Source organism: Triticum aestivum, chromosome 4A (assembly GCF_018294505.1).
Source record: "Triticum aestivum cultivar Chinese Spring chromosome 4A, IWGSC CS RefSeq v2.1, whole genome shotgun sequence".
Lineage (NCBI taxonomy): Eukaryota > Viridiplantae > Streptophyta > Magnoliopsida > Poales > Poaceae > Triticum > Triticum aestivum.
Window position 1 is genome coordinate 466045353 of NC_057803.1, and position 17974 is coordinate 466063326.

Consider the following 17974-nt stretch of genomic DNA (forward strand, 5'->3'; position numbering starts at 1 on the left):
TATTTGGAGCTTCAGAGGCCTCTCAAGGTTGAAACATTCTGTATGGCTGCTTCCAGGTGATAGAGATCTGAGGCGTGGAGGATTACTCTGTAAACCATGTAGAGATCTTGAATCGTCAGAACAGATGCTGTTTTAGTTGCCTTTTTGGTAAATTTTCATTGGTGTGTGCATAGAGATTGAAGAGTCCTGGAACCTTATGGATGCTGTAGGTAACACAGATGACAAATGTTGAATCGACTTCAATTCTATGCATGAGGGCTGCAAGCCTGCAGAACGATATATTTTATTTTGAAGTATAATTTGTAAACCTTTAGGATGATCACCCCAAGTGCAACCGCAACATTTTAAAAATAGCAATCTGAACTCACTTCCATAATGTGCCTTTATCTTGGAAAATAATGGACATACACTCGAAGAGTTGTATTAGTATCAAAATGGGGAGTACCAGGAACTGACGGCCATGGCTATAAAACATTGACCGGAAAAGAGAGCAAGTGAGGAAGCAAGGGAGCAAGCAAGCTATATCCGGAGTCCGGCGCCCGTTGCCGCCATTCCCTCCACACCTTCCAAACTCCAAATCCATCTTTTTCTCTGTCGCACAAAGGCTTTCCAACCAAACAAAGCGAAAAATGCTGCATGCTGGTCTCTCTTTTGGCCGGTTCTCCATGCATGCCTTTGTCTCCGTCGGAGAGCCATGGGCCAATGCTGCGCCAAGGGTGCCGGGCGCGCCGGCGACGCCAACTCGGACCCGCCGCTGCCCCCGCCCGCAGCCCCAAAGGTGGAGCCCGTTGCATCGTCGTCGACCGCCAGCAACGGCGTCGCGGCGCCGCCGGCCGCCAATGCCAAGCCGGGCAAGCCGCCGCCCCCCGTGGGCGAGGTGCTCGGCCGCGCCATGGAGGACGTGCGCACCACCTACTCCATCGGCAAGGAGCTCGGGCGCGGCCAGTTCGGCGTGACCCACCTCTGCACGCACCGCTCCACCGGCGAGAAGCTGGCGTGCAAGACCATCGCCAAGCGCAAGCTGGCCAACAAGGAGGACGTGGAGGACGTCCGGCGCGAGGTGCAGATCATGTACCACCTCTCCGGCCAGCCCAACATCGTCGACCTCCGGGGCGCCTACGAGGACAAGCACAACGTGCACCTCGTCATGGAGCTCTGCGCCGGCGGCGAGCTCTTCGACCGGATCATCGCCGAGGGCCACTACACGGAGCGGGCCGCCGCCGCGCTGCTCCGGGCCATCGTCGGCATCGTCCACACATGCCACTGCATGGGGGTGATGCACCGGGACCTCAAGCCGGAGAACTTCCTCCTGCTCAGCAAAGGGGAGGACTCGCCGCTCAAGGCCACCGACTTCGGCCTCTCCGTCTTCTTCAAGGAAGGCGAGGTGTTCAGGGACATCGTCGGCAGCGCATACTACATCGCGCCGGAGGTGCTCAAGCGGCGCTACGGCCCCGAGGCTGACATCTGGAGCATCGGCGTCATGCTCTACATCTTTCTCGCCGGCGTCCCGCCGTTCTGGGCGGAGAACGAGAACGCCATCTTCACCGCCGTGCTACGCGGGCAGGTCGACTTCAACGGCGATCCATGGCCAAACATCTCCTCCGGCGCCAAGGATCTTGTCAAGAAGATGCTCAACATCAACCCCAAGGAGAGGCTCACGGCCTTCCAAGTCCTCAGTAAGCACTCTCCCAAACCTGATTCATGCGTCATATGGTTCATGTGTCGAAGCTTATGGCCTGAAAATTGTGTGGATTTGAGTTGCCAGATCACCCGTGGATCAAAGAAGACGGAGACGCACCCGATACGCCGCTCGACAATGTCGTTCTCAACAGGCTCAAGCAATTCAGGGCCATGAACCAGTTCAAGAAAGCTGCGCTGAGGGTAGGAGGAACTCTTGTTTTTCTCCTCATATCTAGCTGTTGAACTGAACAAACAATGCTTAGATTGCAGTTTGTCAGGCACTCAACATTGATGGTGTGTGTGCTTTCAGGTTATAGCTGGGTGCTTGTCGGAAGAGGAGATCAGGGGGCTCAAGGAGATGTTCAAGAACATCGACAAAGATAACAGCGGCACAATCACGCTCGAAGAGCTCAAGAACGGGCTAGCAAAGCAGGGCACAAAGCTGTCAGACAATGAAATTGAGCAACTCATGGAAGCAGTGAGTCTTCACTCTTCAGCGAGCTATCGATAACACGGTTCCATTGCAGGACAGGTTTTTCATCAAAATTCATCTGTACTTCAAATTTCTCCAGGCTGATGCAGATGGCAATGGATTGATTGACTACGAGGAGTTCGTCACCGCGACAGTTCACATGAACAAGATGCATAGAGAGGAGCACCTATACACAGCATTCCAGTTCTTCGACAAGGATAACAGTGGGTAAGCTGAACAACAAAATCAACAGACTAGGTAGCTGAATTCTGTAGTTTAGATAGCATTTTACTACAACTTATGTTTTATCTCAAAAATCTTGCAGGTACATAACAAGAGATGAGCTCGAGCAAGCCTTGAAGGAGAAGGGAATGTATGATGCCAAAGAGATCAAGGAGATCATCTCAGAGGCTGACACTGACAATGTAAGATAGCAAGTATAAATTGAGTATGCATTACACATACGCAATCTGATGCACGGAAGTTAAATTGCACACAAAAAATAGGACCTGATAAAATCAAATTGATAGCCAGTTTACTCAGTTGACAATGATTAATTTATTTTATTGCATCCAAAGAAACTAAAGATACTTTTGCACATATAGGATGGGAGGATAGATTATTCAGAATTCGTGGCGATGATGAAGAAAGGAGCAGGCAGCACCGAGCCAACGAACCCAAAGAAGAGGAGAGATCTAGTTCTAGAGTGAAACAGGCATTTTAGCTCAAACAAGGAGATGTGCAGTCACCACCAGTGCAGAGTGCATAATGGAACCCTCTTTCCAGATGCTTCTCAGCATGAGCTCAAAATCGTGGACAGATTTGTACAATCTACTTACTAGTTGCTGAGGAGTACCACTTGGATTGGAATCCACATACATACCCATGAATTTGGGGAAGAAAGATGGAGTTGTCTCCCACCTGCACATTTTTGTCATCTTGTACACTTACACACTTACATAAGATGTTGGTGGTGCGCAAGCCCTAGAGGTCATCGGTGCATTCATGAGGGTGCAAGCCTCTGCTGATGTGGTTGATGGAGAAGAAACATAGAGGACTAGATGAATGAAGATATGATTGGTCTTCACCAACAATTTCAAGACTACATATGGTATATAGTGAGGCCAGATGAATTGATTTACTTGTATTACAACAGGTCTGAACTAAATAGATGATTTCATTTGCTTATGTTACACCAGATGAATACAATAAGTTGACAAAAGATTCATAACAGTGTAGTTTAAAGAAATTATTTCACTGCGTCTGGTGTTCCTTGGTTTGTCATTACAGAGAATTGATGCATTGCAGGAGCATCACGAAACAAGATCTAATGACCCACCGACACTGAAAAGCCTGGTCGCAACTTCATCAAACTTACTCCATCCCAAGTAAATGAACAATCCAGGATGTGATAAGCTAATAATGTAAGCAGATACCTGCGCAAATGAAAAGAAAAATATTGTGTCAATGGAAAGTGAGGTCGCTACTTATTGGACAATTTGCTATGGGATGCATCAGCGGAATCTCCCAGGTTCCTGCCACCAAATGGTTTGCGAGGAATGAGCGCTTCTCACCTCGAGAAAATCCATTTATTCGCCGAATATCAGTGGTGTAGTTAAAGTCTAGTTAATTCACCGGAAATCGTTCTATGATGCCATACTATGAGTACAAGGAGATGCATGAAAGGGGAAAAGCATTTTTTTTCATTTTTTTTAAAGTGTGGAAGCATGTATTTACCTAGTAGAGTTTATTTTGCAGTTTCTAGAGAACCATTGCCTTGCAGTGCTTCACGTTCCCTTTGACGGCGTTCTCTCTGCAAATTTGGACAAGAAATTACACATTACACACACGAAATTGAAAATTGTATCCAATAAATCAAGATCCTAGTACTCTCATTGCAAGTTGTTGGGAAGCAAGGATGGGTCTATCATGGAACATGTGCAGTGCAGATGTAGTTTCCCTGGAAGAATTTACAGAACGACATTAAGTGGCGCAATTCAACTGGGCAAGGCACTCCTCAAGGCGTAATCGCTTTGGTCCAACAGCACATCCAGTCCAAACAACTTATCTATCGAACCGCTCCCAGGCATTTCCACAAACAGCTGATGTGCAGATGCGCAGGGGCAAATCTAGAACAAGACTCCAACCAAACAGGCACTCGTTCTAGCTAGGAATTACACGGTGATTGAAGTTTGCAGTGGATATGTCTCAACCAACGACGATCACAGGCATTTCCGCATACAGTCGGAGAAGAAGGAGCGGGGAGAGGGTGGGGGTACCGTACCCTGCGGTCCCAGTAGGGGTGGAAGCAGACGAAGTCGTAGACGGGGGTGATGGTGCTGAGGAGGACGAGGTTGACGCTGTTGAGTATATTGTGTACGTGTATATGTGTGTGTAGGGCCCACCTCCTGTTTTCCTTGTATAGTTGAGGTTGTTGCCCACCTCTGTACTTATATATACGTGCCTGGTGCACCGATCAATATATCGCGATTACACAGCCATAACTTGTCCTTCTACATGGTATCTATCGCAGCAAGATCCTAACCCTAGCCGCCGCCGCCTCACGCCGCCGTCACCAGCCGCCGCCGACGCCGCCCTCCCCTAGGCCGCCGCCGCCGCCCCTGGTCACCGCCGCCTTCACCCGCCCGCCCCGCCCGCCGCCGCCGCCGCCTCCTGTCCCGAGGCCGCCGCCGCCGCCGCACCGCTTCCGCTCCCTCCCTCTCTCCCATCCCCACCCCCCCTCCCAACCCGCGCCGCTCCCTCTCCCTCTCTGTAACTCGCGCCGCGCCCCAACCCGATCACCGCCGCCATCATGAGCTCCTCCTCCTCTACAGTCTCCAACCCGTTCGCCGGTCCCGACGTCACCCTCGTCCGCGACCTCAACATCCATGAGCGCGTCCCGGTCAAGCTTGACCACACCACCGCCTCCTACTCCGCGTGGAAGCGGTACTTTTCGCTCGTGTTCCGTGAGTACCTCCTTCACGGCCACGTGGACGGCACCGTGGACTCCGCGCTCATGATCCATGACGAGGAGTGGATGATCCTCGACGCCACCATCATTCGCTGGTTCTACCTCACCATCTCCAGCGACATCTTCCACACCGTGGTGAACGACGAGGACGACGCCCATGCGGTCTGGACCAAGCTCAATGGCCTCTTCACCGACAATCAGCTGCAGCGCAAGGTCCTCCTCTATGGTGAGTTTTATGGGTGCCAGCAACTTGACTCGTCCATCGATGATTTTTGCATGCGTCTCAAGAAGCTCGCCGATGAGCTCCGTGATCTGGGGGAGAAGATCGGCGACGAGCTCCTCATCAGCATCCTCTCCGGCGGCCTCAACGAGGACTTCGGGAACGCCGCCTCCAACCTCACCCTCATCCCGGAGCCCACCTTTGGCAAAGTGGTCGCGTACCTCAAGCTGGAGGAACGCCGGATGCGGGCGGCCAGGACGCGCGCCACCCACACCGCCCTCGTTGCCGGCACACGTGGGGGTTCGGCCCCATCACCGTCTCGCCCGACGCCGCCCCCGCAGGCGGCGCCCGCCTTCCTGCCGGGCTTCCCGCCCGCCCCACCCGCCCCCTTTCCGCCGCCCCAGCCGGCGGGCAATGGGGGAGGCCGTCGCGGCGGTTGCCGGGGTGGCCGCAAGCAGGGAGGCGACGGCAGGGCTCAGGGAGGAACGCCACGCCAGCAGCAGCCGGCTCCTCCGCCGGCGGCCCCGTGGTACGCCGGTCAGAACTCGTGGACCGGCGTCGTCCACGCCTATTCTATGCCGGTTCCACGGGCTCCTACTCCGGGTCTTCTCGGCACTCGGCCTCCGTCACACCAGGCGTATTACGCCGCGCCGCAGCCCTATGCGGCACCCTACGGGCAGCAGCCGCCGCCAGGCGGGCCGCCGCTGCTGCCCCTGACGTCTGCGCCGTCTCTTCCGCCGGCACCATGGGACCCGGCTCTCCTGGCGGCTCTCCACACCGCCCCTTCCCCGTCTAGCTACACCGGCGGCGGCGATTGGTACATGGACAGTGGCGCCACCGCTCATATGGCGGCGTACCCCGGTAACCTCCATACTGCCCACCCTGTCCACACCTCCAACCGCATCACCGTCGGTGATGGTTCTTCTCTTCCTATCACCCATATTGGACATACATATTTTCCGTCTAACTCCACCCCTATATCCATGTCTAATATTCTTGTTTCTCCTGATCTTATCAAAAATCTCGTTTCCGTTCGTTCTCTTACACGTGAAAATCCGGTGACCGTTGAATTTGACGACTGTGGTTTTTCTGTTAAGGACGCTCGCACGCGGATGGTGCTCCACCGATGTGACAGCCCCGACGAGCTCTACCCGGTTCACTCCGCCGCCTCCACCACTTCCGCCGCCCCTGTCGCTCTCGCCACCGGAGTGGATCTCTGGCACGCTCGCTTGGGTCATCCTAATCATGCCACCCTTCGCCACATACTTCGGAGTTTTTCTTTCACGTGTAATAAGAACGAGGATCACTCGTGTCATGCATGCCGTCTTGGCAAACATGCTCGTCTTCCGTTTAGGGCTTCTTCCTTTGTTGCATCGTACCCGTTTGAGTTGATTCATAGTGATGTTTGGACATCTCCTGTTGCAAGTAATACGGGCTTTCTTTATTACCTTGTCATCCTTGATGATTTTTCGCATTATGTGTGGACCTTCCCGTTGCGCCGCAAGTCGGACGTTATCTCCACTCTTGTCGGCTTCTACTCTTATGTCCGCACGCAGTTTGGCCGGCCCATTCTTGCGTTGCAGACAGACAACGGGAAGGAATTTGACAACACCGATGTCCGCGATCTTCTCGCCACACATGGCACGATTTTTCGTCTCACTTGCCCGTACACCTCGCAGCAAAACGGTCGTGCTGAGCGCATCCTTCGCACTCTTAATGACTGCGTTCGGACTCTTCTCTTTCACGCCAATGTGCCTCCGCGCTTTTGGCCTGACGCTCTAGCCACCGCTTCCCTCCTCATAAACATCCGTCCATGTCGTACTCGCGGGAACTTTACACCTCACCACCTTCTCTTCGGTGCACCCCCCTCTTATGAAGGGCTTCGCATTTTCGGCTGCCTGTGCTACCCTAGCATCGCTGCCACTGCGCCTCATAAGCTCGCACCCCGCTCCGTCGCCTGCATCTTTCTCGGCTACCCACCTAACACTAAGGGCTACCGCTGCTACGATCCAGTCTCTCACCGTGTTTTCACCTCCCGACACGTTTACTTTGATGAGATGGTCTTCCCGTTTCAGCAGCAGGCACCCCTCCTCGTCTCGTCACCGGCCGGCCCATCGACGACCTCGTCAGGTGGACGAGCACGCCTGGTTCGTGGACCGCCTCCGGGCTTTGGCGGTCCACGGGCCCTACTGCCGGCGCCCTCCACGGCCGGCCCTGCCGTTGCGGCCGGCGCCCCGCCTTCACCCGCCGCCCCTAACTCGGGCGCCGCGGGGTCGGGCGCCTCCTCCGCCGCCCCGACGCCGGCCACCTCGCCGGTCGCCTCGACGGCCTCGCCGCCGGCCGCCTCGCCGGCCGCCTCGCCGGCCTCGTCGCCAGCCGCCTCGTCGGCCCCGTCGCCAGCCGCCTCGCCGGCTCTATCGCCGGCCGCGACGCCGGCCGCGACGCCGGCTATGACGCCGGCCGCGACGCCGGCTGTGACGCCGGCCTCTTCGCCGGCCACCTCGCCGGCCGCCTCGCCGGCACCGGTGGCCCCGTCCGTCCTGTCACCCGTGCTCGCGCCGGCATTCACTGCCCGAGCCTCCGCTACTCGCGTGACGAGTAAGTCCTCGCCGCCTCTGCCGCGGAGCCGTCACCCATTCCTGCGTCCGCCCGCGCCGCCCTCCGTGATCCTCACTGGCTTGCGGCGATGCAGGAAGAGTTCGACGCTCTCCAACGGAACCGCACCTGGACTTTGGTTCCCCGGCCTCCTCGCGCCAACGTCATCACCGGCAAGTGGGTCTTCCGTCATAAGACCCGCTCAGATGGTTCACTTGAGCGCTACAAGGCTCGCTGGGTGGTCCGCGGTTTTCGCCAGCGCGCTGGAGTTGATTTCACGGAGACGTTCGCCCCGGTTGTCAAACCGGGCACGATCCGCATTGTCCTCCAGCTCGCTGTTTCTCGCGGCTGGCCCGTTCACCAGATGGATGTCTCCAACGCCTTCCTCCACGGCCATCTTGAGGAGCAGGTGTTTTGTGAGCAACCCACCGGTTTCGTCGACGCCTCATTCCCCGGCCATGTGTGCCTGCTGTCGCGCTCTCTTTACGGGCTCAAGCAGGCACCCCGCGCCTGGTACCAGCGGATCGCCGGGTTTCTTCAGACACTGGGCTTCAGCGTCACTCGCTCGGATGCCTCACTATTTGTCTATCGCCACGGTGACACGACTGCATATTTGCTGCTTTACGTCGACGACATCATCCTGACAGCCTCCTCCACAGCCGTTCTTCAGCAGATTACTCTCCGGCTGCGTGACGAGTTCGCTATCAAGGACCTGGGTGCTCTCCATTATTTCCTTGGCATTGAGGTCGTTCGCCGTCCGGACGGTTTCTTTCTTCATCAACAGAAGTATGCCCATGAGCTTCTTGAGCGCGCTGGCATGCTCAACTGCCATCCGGTTGCTACTCCTGTTGACACGAAGGCCAAGGTTTCTGCTCTTGCGGGTTCGCCTGCGTCGGATGCTCCGTTCTACCGGTCTATTGTCGGCGCCCTACAGTACTTGACTCTCACCAGACCGGATCTTCAGTATGCTGTCCAGCAGGTGTGTCTCCACATGCACGCCCCTCGTGACTCTCACTGGACTCTCGTGAAGCGGATACTTCGCTACATCCGCGGCACGATGTCCCTTGGGTTGACACTCACGGCGTCCACTTCTCTGGAGATGGTGGCTTACTCCGATGCAGACTGGGCCGGCTGCCCCGACACTCGTCGGTCCACCTCTGGCTACTGCGTCTACCTCGGTCCTTCCCTCGTCTCGTGGTCGTCCAAGCGACAACCCACGGTTTCGCGCTCTAGCGCGGAGGCTGAGTACCGAGCTGTGGCCAACGCTGTCGCCGAGTGCACCTGGCTTCGACAGTTACTTCAGGAGCTACATCACGATGTCTCCCAGGCTACGGTTGTCTACTGCGACAACGTCTCTGCGGTGTACCTCTCCGCCAACCCCGTTCATCATCGCCGGACGAAACACATCGAGCTGGACATTCACTTTGTGCGCGAGCAGGTGGCTCTTGGACGCATGCGGGTTCTCCATGTGCCGACTGCTCAGCAGTTCGCTGATGTGATGACGAAGGGATTGCCGACTTCCACCTTTGAGGAGTTTCGTTCCAGTCTCTGCGTCACTGGCGCCGCTTCGACTGCGGGGGGGTGTTGAGTATATTGTGTACGTGTATATGTGTGTGTAGGGCCCACCTCCTGTTTTCCTTGTATAGTTGAGGTTGTGGCCCACCTCTGTACTTATATATACGTGCCTGGTGCACCGATCAATATATCGCGATTACACAGCCATAACTTGTCCTTCTACAGACGCCCATGAACACCAGCAGCCCCGTCATCGGCCGTGCGCGGTGCGGCATCTCTCCTCCGCCCGTCCCTTCTCGCCGCCGTTCCGTTCAGGGGAGAGCTCTCCGCTGCCACTAGCCGATGCGATGCGACGCGAGAAGAGGAGGCAGCGCTTACAGGTGGGGCCGAATCGTATAAACCGAACCAAACCATTTGATCTTTGACCAGTCACCGGTCCGATAATATCTTTCGACAGAAAGATATATTTTCTTGTCTTTTTTAGGGGAAATATATTTTCTTTATTCCAGAGGAAAGAAAGATATATGTTCGAAAATGTTAATGAGGGAATGTCTTGTCTTGTGTGAATGGTTTTTTTTAAAAACGCTCTCTGATGCATCACATGCACAAATCTCAAAGCGGAGACACTATAAATTTTTGCGGCACATATTCGTTGTCATGAACCCTTTTTTTTTGCGAGGGCGTTGTCATGAACCCTTACACATGTACTCCCTCCGTTTGGATTTACTTGTCACAGAAATGGATGTATCTAGACATATTTTAGTTCTAGATACATCCATTTTCGAGACAAGTAATTTCGAACGGAGGGAGTATTTAATCGCATAATACATCGTTCCTGGTGAATGTGCTTACTTTTTTTAGAGAAAAATGAACGTGCTTACTTATGACGTAGCATTGCAAATTTTCTGTGTAGCATGGCAATTCTTGGAAATGTGGGTATCTTTCTCTTTTACTTAGCAATGCCAATCGTCTTCGCTACAGCATGGCAATCCCTTGAAACGCATGGCGATTTATTTACTATATTATGATAAAAGAAACTGCTATAGCATGGCAATTTTTTCTTTTTAGCATAACAAATCTCTCTATTATAGCATGACAAATATATCTCTATTGTTGCCAGGCATGAATGTTCTCTAGGCATGTTTTTTGAGGGAACGCTCTCTGGTGGCTTCGTTTACTCAAATGAGCCTCTCCGAGGGAACATTTGTTCGCGGAAGGGATCTATCATCTGATTGATTTTTCATCTACTATGTAACTTGATATTTTTTTTCTTTAGCAATTTCTTTATGGCTAGTTTTATTTCAAATCAAGAAGACATACATCATCAATGGCCAAAGCTAAAATAGAATCGGGTGGGTTCTCCTTTCACAGATTCGGGGGATGAACCCTTACCAAGCTAGCTAGTTCATGAGCTACATGGTTGGTATAACAAGGACATTGCTCAAAAATGACTCGATGAAATTATCCATGGAAACCAAATCATTGTCAATAATACCTGTCGCGGAGGTTGGTAATCTTGAACCATGGTTCATCATGTCAATAAGCTCTAGACGATCAGAGTGCACCATCGGATGTTGAATACACAGGTTTAGGCCCGTCTTCAACAACATGGCCTCAACCACTGAGGCATCAGTTGTGGGAACCCGTAATTATTTGCCGCGACAACCCCCCGGTCCCTTCACCAGGAATGACCAGAACTATCTCCATGCGAGAAGAAGCATCCACATTTAGTTTTACCATACCCGCTGGCGTTCCCACCCAACAAGTTTCTTCTGTTAGAACTGCTACAATGCACCCAACACAAGCATAATTCAGGGTTGCTCCATAAACAAATATGGCGCCTTATCAAAAAATGAATTCCTCCAACATACTCGATCCGGCCTTGTCATAGAGCAGTGCCTTGTCTATTTTTCTGTGAATGCCCACTCCCTTTTGTGTGTTCTTTGTTCTTGGGCATTCAAACAAAAGCATGGCAGATATCTTCCCTTCCCACAAACATCTCATGTTGGGGAGACTTTAATATGGCCATTGTTTTGGATCTTTCTACATAGAATGGCTTCATGCATGACGCATCACACAATTTTTGATTGTAGCCAGAATTTCAGTTTCCATAGTTTCTTCCACATAAGGTTCACAACAGATCCACTTTGACCGGAAAAAACGTCTGATTTTTCACCAGGCTGGGAATCTCATTTGAGGTGATATGGCGATCGGGCTGAGAATGTATTTGAATAGGTGTAATGTCATGCCACGGAGTCATTCATCTCACCGCTAGGTAGTGGGTTTGAAGGATTATGTTCACATCCACTTCCGAGAAGTTGTCATGGATCAGTTCCTCGTCCTACCAGTCCATATGTGGGTCAGTCAACTCATGTACCATACTCAGGGTTCTTGCACCTCTTACATTACAACTTTTACTAGATGGAATCCAAGGGTCATCCCAAATAAGAATGCTAGCTCCGATTTGTTAGAATAAATTGTATAGGGTTAGGAAACATGTTTAACCTTTAACCTCTCTCTATCTCTGCTTCTCTCGTATCCCTCTTTGTAACGATCTCACGATCGATCTCTCCTTCTTGTATGCCAAGGCTTTTGCTCAATATATATTAATGCGGCCTGGGACAAAGGGTTCAACGCTTCCCATATCATTTGACACGGTTCCCACTCTCCTAATGCAACCCTGTTTGAAAGTTTGAATGTTTGTCCAAATACTCTGTCAAGCATATGAATAACTCATGCCACAAAGAGATTGACCATTTTCAACATAGTTTCACCAAGAGGGCTTTGTTAAAGTTGAGCATATCCTGAAAATCCATTCCTCCCATCTACTTAAGCGCACACATCTTACGCCATGCGAACCAATGCATCTTTTGTTGATGGTGATCAAGACCGCCCCACCAATAGCGCGAATTTGTATTTGCAATGCCCTTGCAAACCTGTTTTGGGAGTTGAAGCACTAGAACTACTATAAAAACATGATGCCGGTTAGTTGGGGAAAAAAATTGGTGGCAACGTTTTCTAGTGAAAGCTCCCAATCGGTGAAAAATCTAAAAGCTTCATTCGTCAAACGTCGGGTATTGAACGAATGGACCATATTGGAAGTGGGATGGCACCTAGCGCTTCGTTTGCTAACTTCCCAGCGAATTTCATCAAGCTCACAATTTTAATTAGGGAGCGAGATATTGGGATCACGACCAAAAGCTTTGCACAATTTAAAAAAAGATCAGTTTTGCTAAAGCACATCTAGATGTGCCATAAGTATTGCACATCTAAGTCATATGTCATTGATCGTACATTGAGATTCGTGTGAATATTTTCTTTTTTTTTCTTTTTCTCTTTATGCTTGATTCACTCACTTAGATGTGCAATAACTAAAGCACATCTAGATGTGCCCTAGACACACCTTTAAAAGATAGCTCGGACTAATATATGTAAGCAATTTTAAGCCACACAGATTTAGAAAGTCGTCTGGCATGATGGTGAGGTGCCCTTGTAATTAGTAGCTTGGTCTTGAGCTTGTTCCAAAAGTCAACATGGTTTTTGCAAAATTCTTTTAAAATGCCAGATTTTGAATTTTGCCAAAAGTCCTTGAAATGTTTGATGAGTTTTGTGCAATTTCAAGAAGAAAAAAAAACATGAATTTCAGTTACCAAAGAAGTTGAGAAACAAAATGTCATTCCGTTGGGCATGTGTTACGTAGTAGTGAAATAGCAATCAGAAGTTCAACAAGATCTGTCAAAAGTATCCAAATGACAGTAAAAAGAAGAAAACTAGTTGTGAATTTGTATGGTTAATACGGGTTAGGATCCTCTACGGTACCCTCGCAAAAAGAAAAAAAATCCTTTGCGGTAGCCCGATTAATACTACTACCTTCATTCGTAACGTTGGGGAGTGCAAATTGAACTCCCCAAACGTCATATATTTAGGAACCGAGGGAGTTGTTGTTAAAAAGATCATACAAGAAATAAGTACTCCCTCCGTTTCTAAATATTTGTCTTTCTAGACATTTCAAATGACTACTACATACGGATGTATGTAGACATATTTTAGAGTGTAGATTCACTTATTTTGCTCCGTATGTAGTCACTTGTTGAAATGCCTAGAAAGACAAGTATTTAGGAACGGAGGGAGTAGTTGTTAAAATTCTTATCTGCCCTTTTCTAAGTTGAAAAAGAAAGGCCCAGGATATACCACTGGGTGGAATGGAGCATCATTTCCATTTCACTAGGGCCGCGGCTTGCTTCGATTGCGCATGCCTAAACTAAACTCAAGAGAAAGCCAACGCTTTTTGTCCGACTCGCGACACCATCATCCCCTTCTCTTCTCACCCATTGATTTCCGCTCGAGCATGGATGCACTGGCTGGTCACACCACCGTGTCCCCTTTCCATGCTCCGGGTCAATGTTTTGTACCACCACACCGTCCGGAAGAGAACAAAAGGCCACAGTTCACTTGGAAAAAAAGGACTAGAAAAGCTATGCACCTTTGTTCCCCTAAAGAAAACAATAAAACATGCACGTTTTACTTCACGACCGTTCCGTTCCAAGGGAAAACAAAACACTTCAAGTATAAAAGACATGCAATGAATTTCACATGACATTGAAGGAAATTCCACACGATAGATGAATGAAACGAAAGAGTTACAAATCTCAATGATAGATGTGATCGATGCCTCACAAATTAGCCAGACTTGACGTTAGTTGGCGCTAATCCGCTTTCTACTATCTCTGCTAAACCGACTCCTTCCATCAGAGTTCTAACGCTTCCATCCCCAACCTAAAATCTAAAATCACCTACGTTTTAGTAGTAGTCCATTCTAATCTGGGATCAACCAAGCAAGCAAAAGGAAACGGTACTGCTACTGCTACTGCTAGAGCACTGGTGCTGAGTGACGATGCTGCTGTCAGTGGCACCCCGGTTGAGCTGAGCTGAGCTGAGCTGAGCTGATAGTTCAGAGGCCCAGCAGTATGTAGTAGACCAGTGTGATGGGGAGGGCGATGAGCATCCCGAAGATCACGCTGCATCAAAGCATAGTTTCATCATCATGTCAGGAATCAAAAGATCATAGTATACCGAACGCTGCTATACACACGATGCCACGCAGACGATTTGTGGACGATGCTAAATTCAAGCCATGTGATGCACAGCAGCAGCACTGTTCTACGGTTGGATTTAACTGTCGGCTACACATCGTGTGTGCAGTTTCGTCTGCACAGCAATTTCGTAGTATACCACCATCTCAATGAATCAATGTTATGATATAAAGTAGACGCAGCAACATGTCAAATTCCAAGGGAATCAAATCGATGTTGCACGATGATGATGATGATGAGTAGGATAGGAATCATGAAAAGCTACAAGGTTGTGTTTTCTCTGACTTGAGTTTATGATGCTCTCCAGTTACAACAAGAGAAAAGATGGGAATGGTTTTTGAAAGCTTTCCTTTCTAAAATTGATAACAGTAGCACAGCAAGAAAGATGCTAGAGGTGTGTTAAGATATCATACGCCGTGCTGAGAATGTTGGGGTGGACGTTGTACTCCTTGGCGAACACGAAGGGCACGATTCCTTGTGGCAGAGCAGCCTGCGATGCAAATTCAATTCATATGGTCACTACATTTTCTCTAGCTGAGTTCCAAAACAAGATCCTCAACCGGGATGTAATGTACTACCTGAACAATGGCGATGTGCAGAAGAACCCCGCGCAACCCAACAGCCAGAGAGGCGGCGGCCATCATCGCCGGACCCACCAGGAACCTCACAGCCATCGCGTAGGCCGCCAGCTTGTTCCCGCAGGCGATGATCCGGGGCTGCAACGCCATGAACAACCCTGCATTGCACAAAACATGAGCACGGCTGGGTTTGTGCAACAGTTTTACAGGAAAAGTGAGGAGTCAGAGCTGTGCAAACCTAGGCTGAACATGGCCATCCCAAGCCCTGCATCCGACAGGATCGAAATCGACTTGGCGATGATCGCCGGCATCTCGATCCCCCACCTGAAGTTGCCGCAATGCAGTTCACAAGATCAATCAGCAGATCAAATGTGGAGTGACTGATGAACAAACAAAATGTTTTTGTTCAGAACCAACGGTGAGATTAACTACCTGTAGGAGACGAGGGACCAGACGACGCCGATGAGGCTGGAGTAGGTGTTCGGGTTCCTGATCAGCTTCCTCCACACCATGATCAGGATGAGCCTCGTCATCACGCTCGCCGGCGGCATCGCGGCGGCCCTCTCCTCGCCGTCGTCCTTGGGGTGCAGCTGCGCGGTCGAGTTGGACCCCAGCTTGGCCAGCGTCGGGCCGTCCACGTTCGCCACGCCGCCGTTCTTGTTCCTGAAGCTGAAGTCGTCGCCGCCGCCGCGGCCGTACTCGTCGTAGGCCTGGGCACCTGAAACCATACGATCCAGACCGTTGGTTCGTCGATCGGACGGCCGAAAACAAACAAACTGCTAGTAGTAACCTCTATATGAAAGGAGAGAGAAGAAGCTACCTTTGGCGAGGACGTCGCCGTGGTCGGCGCCACCGCCGAAGACATGCATGGCGCCGCCTGCAGCGCGCTCAGAGACCGGCGAGGCGCTGGAGCTCCAGACGAACATGTGCAGGTCCTTGCGCTTCCCGGCCAATGCCTGCGGCAGCGGCTGAGGCGAGTGGCCGCCCGTGCCGTTGCCAGCGCCAGCGCCGGCGGAGCCCTTCTCCTCGTCCCCCTTGGCGCCGCCGACGATGTTGAAGAACTCGGCGTGGTTGAAGCTGGAGCCCCTCGGCGTGGGGTTCCTGGACGACTGCAGCGAGTATATCTCGACGCCGGAGAGGTTGGAGACGCGCGGCTGCATGGACTGCGAGTGGGAGTGTGAGTGCGAGTGGGAGCAGGCGGCCTCGGAGCGCGAGCTGGTGGACTTGCGCACGGTGACCCGCATCCTGCCGTCCTCCCCGACCTCGGCCTCCGCCTGCAGATCGGCGCCGCCGCCGGCGGCCAGGGAGACGACGTCGGAGTCGACGCGGAAGGAGACGATGTCGGCGGCGGTGTCGGGGAACTGCTCCATGACGAGCATCTTGGCGCCGCGGTACTCGAAGAGGAAGAGCATGAGGGTGTACCAGATGATGCACTGGAGCACAACGATCTGCACCATGAGGGTGCCGGCGCTGGCGGGGCCGTACATGCCCCGGAGCAGCGGGATGCCCATGACGAGCGTGTTGGGGAGCGTGGAGAGGGAGAAGAGGGTGATGAGCCAGTCGAGGGAGCCGTTGCGGAGGCGGCACCAGAGGACGAGGAGCGCGAGGACGGCGAGCTTCTGGAGCGTGTCGGCGGCGAGGAAGCGGAGGTTCATGGCGAAGGGGTCGTTGGAGGAGATGAAGTGGAAGGAGAGGAGCGGGACGGCGAAGAGCGCGACGAAGCGGTTGATCCCGGAGCACTGGTCGGGCGTGAAGATGCGCCACCAGCGCACGGAGCCGTAGGCGAGCGTCATGGCGACGTAGAGCGGCACGACGGCCGTGAGCACGTGGTAGAGATCCGCCGCGGTGATCATGGCCGCGCGCAATGCGGAGCCAAGAAACGGTGCGTGGTCAAGGCAGGTGGGTCAAGCGGAGGGGGACGGTTCAAGTAAAAAAAGACAAGGGGGGAGGGCAGAGCAGGCTTGGTGAAGAAGACGAAGACGGGGGCGCTGGAAATTAAAGAGCGGGGCGAGGGGAGGGGAGGGGAGCGAGACACGGAAGAGGCAAGCGGCGCAGGGGAGGGGCACAAAAAGCAGCTGCGGCAGGGAGGGGGGGGGGTAGCATGGCGTGGTGTGATCACTGTGGGGTGTAGGCGAGGACGTAGAGGGAGCAGTGCGTTTCCTGGTCCGAGAGAGAGAGAGAGAGAGAGAGGAGCAGGTGGGTGCAGGTGTAGGACTAGGAAGTAGGAATAGGGGAGGAACGGAGACGGCGTAAAGGAAGGGTGAGATGAAAGGAGGGGGCATGGTGTTGGCGTAATGGCGGACAAGAAAGGCGGAGGCGTTGGGACGTGTGTGCGGCGACATGGAGGTGCAAGGCCTTGTCCCTAGTGCGCGGCCCCTGCTCCTGCCCCGGTCCCTTGCATGCAGCTGCGGCAGCTGAGAGAGCTGCAGGAGTAGAGCTCGCTTGCTACCATAGCCTAGGGCTGCCCAATGCTTTGCTCCTGCGACTGCATCTACGCCTCCTCTCTCTCTCTCTCTCTCTCTCTCTCTCTCTCTCTCTCTCTCTCTCTCTCTCTCTCTCTCTCTCTCTCTCTGCGGCTGCTCTGCTGCAGGAGAGCCGAGGGAGGGAATCACATCCAAACTTTATGCAGCCTAGGTTGGACTTTCTTGCCACCCCTCGCTCCCTCCTCCTCTCTCTCTCTCTTGGGTACGTGCAATCGTGCATATACACATTGTACATGCGTACGTGCTGTATACTCCACCGTCTTTTCTACTCCTAACGTAGAGTACACACAGTCTTGGTGGTGTGGTAGCTGACGCACTTGTACTAGCGCAGGCAGGCAGGCAGGGACAGCTGTTGGGCGGTCGACGA

At 52.4% G+C, this 17974-nt stretch overlaps 3 protein-coding genes across 3 annotated transcripts; 1 reads left to right on the forward strand and 2 right to left on the reverse strand.

Moving 5' to 3' along the window:
• Window positions 1-73: 73 nt before the first annotated feature.
• On the forward strand, window positions 74-3409 carry LOC123086394 (calcium-dependent protein kinase 25). The gene is made up of 6 exons (XM_044508155.1): window positions 74-1676; window positions 1766-1881; window positions 1991-2158; window positions 2253-2380; window positions 2478-2577; window positions 2758-3409. Exons 1-6 carry the CDS (start codon window positions 695-697, stop codon window positions 2860-2862), a joined length of 1599 nt encoding a protein of 532 aa, XP_044364090.1. The 5' UTR covers window positions 74-694; the 3' UTR covers window positions 2863-3409.
• On the reverse strand, window positions 3312-9728 carry LOC123086396 (uncharacterized). Its single transcript, XM_044508157.1, has 4 exons — window positions 9683-9728; window positions 4437-4513; window positions 3890-3965; window positions 3312-3588 (listed from the first exon to the last, which is right to left on the reverse strand). Exons 1-3 carry the CDS (start codon window positions 9726-9728, stop codon window positions 3900-3902), a joined length of 189 nt encoding a protein of 62 aa, XP_044364092.1. The 3' UTR covers window positions 3312-3588; window positions 3890-3899.
• A 4456-nt stretch (window positions 9729-14184) lies between these two features.
• Window positions 14185-17158, reverse strand: LOC123086397 (probable auxin efflux carrier component 1b). The gene is made up of 6 exons (XM_044508159.1): window positions 15945-17158; window positions 15557-15842; window positions 15363-15448; window positions 15125-15282; window positions 14960-15036; window positions 14185-14471 (listed from the first exon to the last, which is right to left on the reverse strand). Exons 1-6 carry the CDS (start codon window positions 16975-16977, stop codon window positions 14405-14407), a joined length of 1707 nt encoding a protein of 568 aa, XP_044364094.1. The 5' UTR covers window positions 16978-17158; the 3' UTR covers window positions 14185-14404.
• Between the last annotated feature and the right edge of the window lie 816 nt (window positions 17159-17974).

Bases quoted from the DNA above. Each gene is read 5' to 3' on its own strand.
- LOC123086396 (XM_044508157.1), bottom strand. From the start codon at position 9,728: ATGCCGCACCGCGCACGGCCGATGACGGGGCTGCTGGTGTTCATGG. The intron at 4,514-9,682 runs GCGTCTGTAGAA...ATATACTCAACA, and splicing joins GGGGCTGCTGGTGTTCATGG to GCGTCAACCTCGTCCTCCTC. The intron at 3,966-4,436 runs GTACGGTACCCC...CCAAATTTGCAG, and splicing joins ACCCCTACTGGGACCGCAGG to AGAGAACGCCGTCAAAGGGA.
- LOC123086397 (XM_044508159.1), bottom strand. From the start codon at position 16,977: ATGATCACCGCGGCGGATCTCTACCACGTGCTCACGGCCGTCGTGCCG. The intron at 15,283-15,362 runs GTTTGCACAGCT...TGTGCAATGCAG, and splicing joins GATGGCCATGTTCAGCCTAG to GGTTGTTCATGGCGTTGCAG. The intron at 14,472-14,959 runs GTATGATATCTT...GCTTTGATGCAG, and splicing joins CCCAACATTCTCAGCACGGC to CGTGATCTTCGGGATGCTCA.
- LOC123086394 (XM_044508155.1), top strand. From the start codon at position 695: ATGGGCCAATGCTGCGCCAAGGGTGCCGGGCGCGCCGGCGACGCCAAC. The intron at 2,159-2,252 runs GTGAGTCTTCAC...AAATTTCTCCAG, and splicing joins TTGAGCAACTCATGGAAGCA to GCTGATGCAGATGGCAATGG. The intron at 2,578-2,757 runs GTAAGATAGCAA...TTGCACATATAG, and splicing joins CAGAGGCTGACACTGACAAT to GATGGGAGGATAGATTATTC.